Below are 10,619 nucleotides of genomic sequence, written 5' to 3'. Positions count from 1 at the left end.
ACTGTTTTTTTCCTCGTCTGCGGTGGAGGGAACGGAAGGAATGTTGTGATTGGTTGTCAAGGCAGCCAATCAGAATTTAGCAGCCTCGTCTCTGATTGGCTGGAATTATGGCACATTGTAACGCTGGGTTGTGTTGAGCAGGCGAGCTGTTGGTATTTAGAGAGCGCTGAGGGCGGGCATCAGGTGAGCAAGCTAGTGAAACGTTGCACGCGCAAAAGAGAAGGTCTGCACAAATCCAAAAACTTATTTTAAATGCAAAATTGATTTCCGCGCGTTTGAAATACTTTCTTCTTTGCGAGACAAACATTTTCTCCACAAAACTCAGTTCGTGCGCGTGCAAAAAGCACTTTTGCGCGTTCAAAATATGATCTTTCGCGCGCAGAATTGTGGCAGAGATGTAATCCCATATTGAATAGAATGTCCTTCCTGAGCTTGATTGCTATTTGTTTTTTGTTTGATAATAACCAAGTGTTTCTGTGTAAAAACTTGTTTTAGACTATACTTCTGGCAATTGAACAGGAAACAACGGTTTTGTGTTCACATTTTCTAATTAAACTTAATTTAGTGCCACAATTCCTTCAATAACACCATCACATTAATGCTAAAAACAAAATGGTCTTGTGTGTAAGGAAATTCAGAGCCTTTCTGATGTTAAAAATAAAATCAACAAAATATGCATAATTGACTTTTTCTTTCCAAAGTTACAAAAATATTAGCTGAAGAATGTTCTATTTGAATCTTTATGATTCTTTAAACTGATACAAAACAATGAATTCCTCTGTGTTTGAATGCTCCACTGTTTTGAGAAACAAACGGACAAGTGGACAAAAAAGGTGCAAATGATACAAATGAAAGATATCACTCTGGAGTGAGCAAGTGCTTCAGCTGTCCTGTGCAAATACTCACACACAGAAGAAAGGGTTACATTTGCGTTTTTATTTATAAAAAGGCCACTGCCCAAAGTACTTTGTTTTTAAATAGGCATGTTTAACAAACTGCATTAATCTGTGTACATAAAGCCTATCTGCCAAATATACACCACAGGAACTTGTTTGGCCAAAGAGAGGACACTGAAGTTTTTTTAGTACTTGACTTTTGAGAGAGGAAGATGATTTGATCATGAACAAAGTTACATATTCCTTTTTCACTTCAGCAATGATTGTGATTATGGCAAAGATGCAAACTAAGACCAAAAGAAAAATATTTCTGCCACAATTTTTTTTTTCTTCGTGCAACATAATCGTACTTCGATTGAAATGAACATCTGCAAAATGTTGGAAACATAACGTGCCTTCAGAGCACCTCTCACACGAATCTGTTAATATTTGCACACTCTAAAAATTCAGTCTAATGCATTTATCTCTTCACCTTATATTCAGTGCAAATATATATCTCAGATTAAGATTACAAAGCTTGATGGTACAGCATATCCACAGAATTCACAAGAAAATACATTTACTCCTAATTCTCTTGAGTGTCATGTATAAATAGTCCAGTATCTATAAACAGTCTACCATTGTCCATTAATGATATACAAGTCCATATCAAGAGTCCTACACACAGAACGTCTACCCACAGTGCTGCAGACTTTAATAGTTTGGAAAAGACAAAAATACCGTTCTTCAGCAGGTGATTCTTTCATTTCCCTACATATCTTCCTCCTCAGGTCTCCTACTAGTTTCGAGAGGGATCAGAAAAAAGGAAAAGGACCTGTCAAAGTACTGGAAAAATTCTAAAAGTTTGGATCTTTGACACTGGTGAAGAAACTGAAATGACAAACACGTGATGTGAGTTTCACATTAAGTGTACAGCAAAAGCGAAAGCAACAGAAGAGTGAAATCACATGAGAACAAATAAAAAAAGAGCAGCATATCAACTGTAAACTGGGACATGTTTATGCCACTGTGTTTATATCCTGGGGTCGGTTTACAAGAATTCACCTCGCAGGCATATTAGCATTCACGTTTTTTGGCTCCCGCTAGCCAAAACCCTCCCCACCAAAAATAAATAAATAAATAAAAACTAAAATAAAATAATCCAAAATAAATAATTGCATATAACTAAGGCATGTGATGAATACTGAAGTTGAGTATGTACGATATGTCTAAGCCCGTTTCATGTGATCGTTTCTAGCAGACCAGGAAGGCACAATTTCCACACATAATATTTTTTTGATTTCTACATTTGGAAAAAATGAGTTTTAACTGTACAGTTTTAGCAAAAAAAAAAAAGAACAAATTTGTCTTCCACAGCAGCGGCGTAATTATCTCAGCTTCGTCAACACTGATTTAGCAGAAACAACATAAGGTGGTGGTAAGCTCTTGCCAAGACTCCAAACACTGTGAATCTCTTGCAGCCCAGGGGTTAAGTTTTGTGGCGGTTTTGAGTCAGATTCTTCTCAAGGACTCCAGAAAGCTGTTGAGATATGACAGTTCTTAGAGCTCCATTGAAATGCAGATCGACTGAAAATTTGGAGAGAAATGTTTAACAAAGAGCTCAATGAAATCACAATGAAACCCCTCAGGTTTGCAAGATTTAATGCCATAACCAGTTTGACTCGAGATTCCCATAAAGTCGAATGATTACTGTGCACGCTCAAGTGAGAGAATCAGCATGTGTAGAGATGAAGACTCAATATATGCCAAGAATAGTCACAGGTGAATCGTTCTCTGTGCCCTCAGATTGGCAAGCAAGGCTTGTTCTTTTGTAAGAACGGTTAAGCCACTGTAAAACAAGAACGACTTTCAACAAAATCTACCTAACGAAACCAAAAAACAGGAATCCAAACTTGCTAAGAGTGCATAAACAAATGCAAAATCAAAAACATTACCATCATTTGTCACATTTTAAAGGCAATAGAGTCTTTCTCGCTTCGTTTGGTTGGGGTTCTAGAAAAAGCTGAAGAGATATGTGGTAGCTTGGAGTGTATAAAGGGGCGTGTAGGCATGTAGAGGTGTGCTGAGGTGCCGCTGTTACCTGCGACCAGTTTCCACATGTCTGATCAGGTGAATGTTGAAGGGGCTGTCTGCTAGCTCAGGGTGTTGTTCAACAGGTAGAGCGTAGAAACCATCATACCCTGAGACACGGCCCTCTGCAACGAGCTCATCCTTTTCTTTTTCAGTCCATGGCAAACTTCCACCCTCCCCCTCCAGGACCCTCTTCTGCTCCCATAGCCACGCCCCCTGCACAGCTCGTATTCGTGCCGCCTCTAGCACACGCGTGCGTTCTTCCTCCGGCGTTGCTCCATAACGAATGTTAAAGCTAAGCGCCCCCTGCTGGAGCACAATGTCAGCGAATCGCCGCATTTCCCCTCCAACCATAGCACTTATCTGGGACACCGAGACGTTTACGCCATTCTCTAACACTCGGACTCCACCTCCAGCACCGCCCCCTGCCACTCCCAGATCTGCCTCCAGTGGGCCGGCCTTGGTGAAATAGTGTGCGTCACGTCCCTCCACGGTGAAATGGAGGCCACGCAGGTATATAGCGCCATTCAGTACGGCAGCCACACGACGGCTATCCTCACTCGCCACGCCAATTATCTCAGTCGCCACTACTCCTTCACGGATGGCGAATTTTACACCTTTGCCAAAAATTGAAGAAAGGGCAGAAAAAATTGGTCTGCGGCCCTGGCGACCTCCGATTTTCCCATTGGCTGGCGTCAAGGGGAGGCGATCCAATGAAATGAAGTTTTTTAAGTGCTTCTGAAGGTCACACTGGATGCCAAGTACAATCTGAGGGGAGATTTTATGAATTAGTTACCACGAATGTTGTTTGATCCACAAAATGAACTCCTAAAGGAAGTTTATCAACAAATGAACCAACGCAACTAAATTGAGTTGGAGATTTAAACTGGAGAAATGTATGATTTGTGCACATTTCATTCAGGTTTTGTGAACTGGATCATTCATTTAATTCAAAAGATTTGATTTATGAAGTGTGATTCATTCACGAATCTGATATTGCTAACACTTTCATGAATGTGCCAAGAAGATGTCTATCACATGGCTTCAGAAGAGTTGGGACATAAAGCATAAGCATAATATAGAATATATATATATATACACTGACAAGCTACGCAATATCGCGTTCAAAATCGGCAATGAATCACCTGCGATTATGAATGTGATATTGCGTAGCTTGTCAGTGATCTACGGCTCTGTGTAGTAAATGCCGCTCCATCTGAAAGCACGTGCTGGAGATTTACTACTGATCACAGAACCGGCTTTACTGACGAGATGCACATGAAAATCACATTCGATTATTTGCACAGCCCTAATAGAATATAATACTTTTTAAATACTTTTATGGTGCTTTTCGGTCATATTGGAACCTTGACAAATGATGACAAATAATTTTTAAGAAAACTATTTAATTATGACTAAACTAAAAAGTAATTCTAAATAATTGTGTTTGCAATGAATACTGTGCTGTGGGGATACCTCAACTCACCTTGCTGGTATCCCATGTTTGTGTGCGGATCTGTGTGGCCATCATCTCATATGTTTGCTCTGTGTTCTCCACCTTTGGTTTGGGGAACCCTGGAACCACATTATGAAGCTGGAACCCAAAGAGATGCAGCCAGCTACTGACATCTGCACAGAAACAGATGCAAAACACTGTAAAGCTGTTTAAGATGTATGCTATCATGAAAGCCTTACGGCAGGAGTGTCAAACTCAATTCCTGGAGGGCCGGAGCCCTGCAGAGTTTAGATTCAACCCTAATTAAACACACCTGATCCAACTAATCAAGTCCTTCAGGCTTATTTGAATACTATGTGTTGGAGCAGGGTTGGAACAAAACTCTGCAGGGCTCCGGCCCTCCAGGAATTGAGTTTGACACCCCTGCCTTACGGTTTAAAGTCCATTCATAGAACTTGCTGGTCATGGTAAAAGACTACATAAGGAACTATTCTGCTCATGTGATTGCAATGTCAGAAAATAGTGAGCTACATAAAATAACAGAACAGAACAAACAAAAAGGTTTGAGAGTAACAAGTGCATTTAATGTAGTGTGACTGTGACCAAAAACATTTAGCATGATTCCCCTGGATTCAGTGAGACTTTGTGTTATTTATGGAACACATTTACATATTAAACAAATCTTTTTGTTTTGTTGCTCAGCAGGACCACTTTAAAAGGGAGTTGACCCTGGGTTATGAAGATCTTGGTGTAATGCCAATGTAGCCTTGAGCAAGACACTTGACCCTAGTTAGCTTGAGGGAGACTGTCCCTAGTAATTAGTCTACAGCAAGTTGCTTCGGCTCTAACTAATGAATCTCAGCTCTGCCATGTGCTATTTCTATGCTGTTCATTTCCCCTTAGGGAAATGTCACTGGCATAAAAGCACAATCACAGCTCACAAAGCCAAACCAAAAGCATGACATTTGTTTCACCTGACTGGCTGTCGCCCCCTTACTTTTAATTTCAACCCAAAGTAGAATCCAAGTTGAAGTGCGTAGCCAGTTAGGGAGAAGATGCCCTGAAGATTTTAATTCTGTTTTATGATAAAGCTAACTTTAGCCTAAATACATTCAAAGTGGATCCTTTAATGGTCACAAAACTTCACTCTTACCAGTTGTGAACTTGGTTACATCCTGTAGGTCTCCCAGAGGATAGTTGTTCCTAAATGCATACAAATTAAATGGCTTGGGATTCACACTCAGCTCCGCCCACAATTCATGATTGGGCGTCGTCCATCTTCCAGCAACCACGTCATAGTCACGTCGACCGAGATGCACCAACCGTGTGAAAGTGTCATAGAGGCCACCCTGAAATCCGAAGACGAGAGGAAAGGTGGGATTGGAATCTCTGTAAACGTCTCCGTAAGGTGTGTACCGAATTTCCTTCACCACGTGGCCGCGGCTACTGAAAACCGCAAGAGGAGTTCCGGCATTGTCACATGCTATATAGAATTCCTCGCCGCTACTCATCTCCATGGCGATGAGGTGTCCCTGAAGGTCGTAATAGAGGGAGGTGATCTCCGAACTACTGTGGTTGTATAGGTGTGTCACCCGCGTCGGTTCCATCAGATCAGCGTAGAAGAACTGCAGCTGTGCTCCATCACTATTGCGGCAGGCCACTCTCCTCCCGAGCCCATCGTAACGGTACCACACCCTCTGTCCACTGTCCCGGTCATAGGCGCCCAAAAGAAGTCCATTCGAACCGTAATCAAAGAGTAGGTTGCCTCGGAGGCGCAAGAACCCATCCTCATCGGTGCGGTATTGGATATCACCGAGGCGTGTGATCCGGTCACGGAGATCGTAGCGTAGTGGTGTCAAACGGGCACTGTTACCATGACTCAGTAAGTTGATGTTTCCGTTTAGGTCATAGCTGTAACGCCACTGTGGCCGGTCATTTATGGCAACCGTTTGCAACTGCCCATCTGCATCATACTCATACGCATACCGTGTGATGTTGCTGTCCACGCCAATGCGAATATCGCAATTTATGACACGTCCCATGCTGTCGTACTGCAGTGTCATCCAGTAGGCTATGGATTTCAGAATCTCGTACTGAACCTCGATCACTTGCCCTTCTGGGTTGAAGATTTTAGTGTGCTTCATTGCATGCGTGGTGATGACCTGGTTTAGGTCGTAGTTGATGACACTGAACTTCCCAAACTGCTCGATTCGTCCCGACACGTCCACGTAGCGGTAGAGGTCAATCGGAAGTGGCGTTTCGTTGATCATAGCTTGCATGCTGGTGACCCTGAAGTTGTTGTAGCTGTAGTCAAAGCGAGCGTTTACCAATCCTTCTTCACTGAAACGATATATTTGTCTACTCACCAGAGGACCTGAATCCGAGAAATAGAGAGGGCAAGAGAGAATGAGAAGTTAACAGAGAGCCACACAGAGGTGAGGTAAAACATGAGTCAGCTATGCCACAGTGTGAGATAGGCTGAACTCCCCCACTGTCAGATGACTGATTGTGATTCAAAGCGCTTTTAAATCAGCCAAGCAGGAGGTGAGTGCAAGCGAAGTGACAAAAGGAAGATTAAACGTCAGCCTGTATGTTTACTGGTGCAAGAGTATAACCTGTTTACCTGTCCAACTGCTCACCCCTCTTACTTGTCTCTCTGTCACTTCACCTGCTTATTTGCACAAAGATGCCATGGTGCTACCTGTCTCTTTGCTAATCGATCTAAACATTTCACCTAGTTACTGGCTACAGCAAAACTTGATAAATATGTGAAAAAATCAAATTACCTGGCTTTCTGTCAATTAGGGCTGATTAGTATGACAGTATATATAATGTGATGGCGAAATGTGCCAACCGGTAGAGATTTTGCTGTACCGTTTATACTGTGGTAAATATCTTTTATTAGTGCATGTATTTTTTAATGTATTTAATTCACTAGATTAACCAAAACGGGCACCACATTGTTATTAAAATAGAAACCACTTTTTGCTGGACTTACAGCAAAAATAATTATAGCATGATTAAGAATGGGAATTGTAAAGAATTCAATGATTACAGTTTTAACTGTTTAACTTATATTTTGAGTAAAAATGTAATTCCATTAACTATATAATAACATCATTTTAATTAAAACTAAACACTCAGCCAGTTTGATTCACTAAAACAGAATCAACTCATTAAAGTAATTTGTTTGGGAATCAAACTACATTGATTGTTCTGTATGTTATTAATTCACTAAAATTGTCGACTCAAAGGAGTCATTTGTTTGGTAACAAAAGAGACGGTTAAAAATAATTTGTCAGAAAATCAGAATAAAAAGCAGTTCTCGGTTTCCAACTCTGATATATACCATAATATAAAATTTCTCGCACTGTGATTCAAGATTCTGGTCACACCGCCCACCCTGCTGTCAAAGTGACTGTCAGATAACATTGTCAAAGTGTTGTACCTGTCTGTCTGTAGCGGATGGTGCAAATGAATCCTTCATGCATCAGGTGGATGGTTTTCACAGCACCTGTTGCCTCGTCGTAGGTGAAAGTAACAAGTGTTGAGTCATAGAGGATCTCAGCCAGCCGGGCCACTCGGCTGTATTTGTAGATCACATGCCTGCCTGTGCCCAGGTACAGGCTCTGGAGCAGGCGCCCATCGTGGGCGTAGTCCTGCGTGAAGCTGGAAGTGGGTGAGTCGGGTGGGGTGTAGGTGTTTCTGTAGTAGCCCACAGATAGAGAGGTCTGCAGGCTGTGTCTCACCATGCTGGGGAGGGTGACTGACAGCAGACAGTCTGTCTGATCGTACTCAAATGTATAGCGGCGCTGACTGTGTAACAACAGCTGGACAGACTGTGAGAAGAACAAGAACCGTGAACTCATGAAAACATGTCACATTAAACCCCAAAATCAAAATAATACAATAAACATAAAAAAAGAAGAATCCAACAAAATCTAATTTATTTTTGCTTAAAAAACTAAATTCTCATGACCATAAAGCATCCAGGCATTTTATTCTGTGATTCCCATTTTTTTCTGTGCATGAAAAAAAAAAAGTGAAAATTAAACCCAATAAAATTAATTATAAATCATTTTTTAATTCTTTATTATAAATACAATTTAAATGGTTCAATTTAATATTGATATATTTTTCCATTATAGTAAAGAGAATGAGATCTTTTCCACTATGGTAATGATAACACACCTCAGGACTGTACATCTGTAAATAACTCATCAAAACGTTCATCTGTAAAGAGCACATATGCACATTCACAATTCTGTCTCTTGACATTTTCTTTTTTTCTATATTTTATTACTATATTGTTATTGTTATTTACAATTTATCGTCTATTCTCTTCATTATTAGTGTTTGTATTACCTTAAATTATATGTATGTCTGCACTATGTTTGTACTTTCTGTATTGGAAGCTCCTGACACCAAGACAAATTCCTTGTGTGTGTAAACAAACTTGGCAATAAAGCTCTTTCTGATCATTAGGGCACTTGTCATAAAAAAATAATTTTAGAATTAAAAAAATAAATAAATAAATAAAAAGCCCCCAAAAAAAGGCTTAATTTTCAAATGTAATATATTAATGTTGAAAAAATAAAATAAAATAAATAAAACAAAACAAAATCTTATAACCATAAGGCATCTGCAAAATGTTCATTTTCAAATTAAAAAATATATAAATAAAAACTAAATAAAACAAGTTATTTCTTTCATCCCATTTTTGGGGTCAAATACGACTTGACATGTTCTTGACCGTTTTTTTTTTTTAGATTCACACAGGCATAGTTGCACCTTTAACACATACAGTACACACCTTCTCCAGAAAAGTGTAGCTCCAGATCTTCCCATTGGCCCAGGTCCGTGTGATGATGCGTCCGTTATCGTAGTCTCTGCGCTCGGTCCAGTTGCCTCTCTGTATGCTGGTGACCAGACCTTCGTTCGAGTATGTTACTCGCACTTGATTGTATTTACTGGGAGTCCAGAGCACAGGCCTGCCCTTGTCATCGTACTGAACCCGCAGGGTAAACTTGCGATGGTCATCATATATCTTCCCGACCCGACTCTCCTGACTATAATCTACAGACAACACATTCCTGTTATGAGCCTAAGCGAGAGAAGGGGATGAGAAAGAAGGTAAAAATTATGATCTTATTATATCAGAGTACACAGAAACATGTGTGCAATAAAATTGGCAATAAAAGAAGAAAATTTCTTTCTCGGGGGCACAGAGGGAGACAACATTGCTGTTGCCGCCAACTTTATTCAGCAGATACATCAATGAATTGACAACGAGTGTGGAACAGTTTGAAGCTCCCGATTTCACTCTGTGATTCTGCGATCAAATTCCAGCTCTATGCAGATTAATCGGTTCGGCCGTCTCCCACTGTAAGGGGCTACCGCAGAGTCTGGACCTTCAAGAAGATTTTGCTCCCATAAAAAGATAATGTCCTGTAGAGATGCCTGTTAGCATTTGGCTGAATATATTAGAATCAGTAATTGAGCCGGCTGCCCTTTGCGGCAGCGAGGTGTGGCGTCCACTAACAAATTAGAAACTAGGCAAATGGGAAAAACATCCAACTGAGACCTTGCATGCAATATTCAGTAAAAAATATCTTAAAAGTAAATGGGAACACCACAAATAACACATGCAGGGTGGAATTAGGCCAATAACATTAATTCGGTGATCCCCATATCATTATAAAACCCTGCAATGAGAAGAGTTGAGTAAAGAAAACAGACCCCTCGCTGAGCTGGTCCTGAGCTTTACAATTAATTGTACTAACATACCCCCTGCAACCAGAGTAATTTTCTGAGCCTAATAAGAGTAAACCATATTACAAACACAAGCAAAACATTGTTATATCACATTTGGAAACCCAAAGAAAGTAAAATGCAATGCTGTCTAGCCCTAATAATACTGCACTGTGGCAGACTTTTTGTGCTGCCTTCCATCAAACTAGTATAGTCAGAACTTCCAACTTCTTGAAGTTGGACTTCCATCTTGGAATAATCCACACCTGACTTTGAAAGAAATAAAACACTGTCCACTGTGACACACACACACGCACGCACGCACACACACACACATACATATATATAAACCCTCAGGTCAGGTTCAAGGAGCACTGTGTACTGGCAGCACATTGTCTTTGCCTGTCACCATATGAGGGACAGTGAGAAACTGGCATTGTCTCATT

At 40.6% G+C, this 10,619-nt stretch overlaps 1 protein-coding gene across 1 annotated transcript in view; it reads right to left on the bottom strand.

The window, feature by feature from the left end:
* Positions 1 to 2,649: 2,649 nt before the first annotated feature.
* LOC107741271 (teneurin-1-like) overlaps positions 2,650 to 10,619 on the bottom strand; it is a 166,835-nt gene continuing 158,865 nt past the window's right edge. The window contains exons 27-31 of the mRNA XM_016553970.1: positions 9,236 to 9,526; positions 7,871 to 8,261; positions 5,576 to 6,796; positions 4,453 to 4,595; positions 2,650 to 3,734 (exon numbers count right to left, since the gene is read on the bottom strand). Of these exons, the coding sequence (XP_016409456.1) occupies positions 2,973 to 3,734; positions 4,453 to 4,595; positions 5,576 to 6,796; positions 7,871 to 8,261; positions 9,236 to 9,526 (2,808 nt within the window). The 3' untranslated portion in view covers positions 2,650 to 2,972. The remainder of the gene's footprint in view (positions 3,735 to 4,452; positions 4,596 to 5,575; positions 6,797 to 7,870; positions 8,262 to 9,235; positions 9,527 to 10,619) is intronic.

This window comes from Sinocyclocheilus rhinocerous, unplaced genomic scaffold, assembly GCF_001515625.1.
Source record: "Sinocyclocheilus rhinocerous isolate Xijiao unplaced genomic scaffold, SAMN03320098_v1.1 scaffold615, whole genome shotgun sequence".
NCBI classification, from domain to species: domain Eukaryota; kingdom Metazoa; phylum Chordata; class Actinopteri; order Cypriniformes; family Cyprinidae; genus Sinocyclocheilus; species Sinocyclocheilus rhinocerous.
Note: the sequence above shows the minus strand (reverse complement) of the source record. Positions and strands in the feature narration are given on the sequence as shown.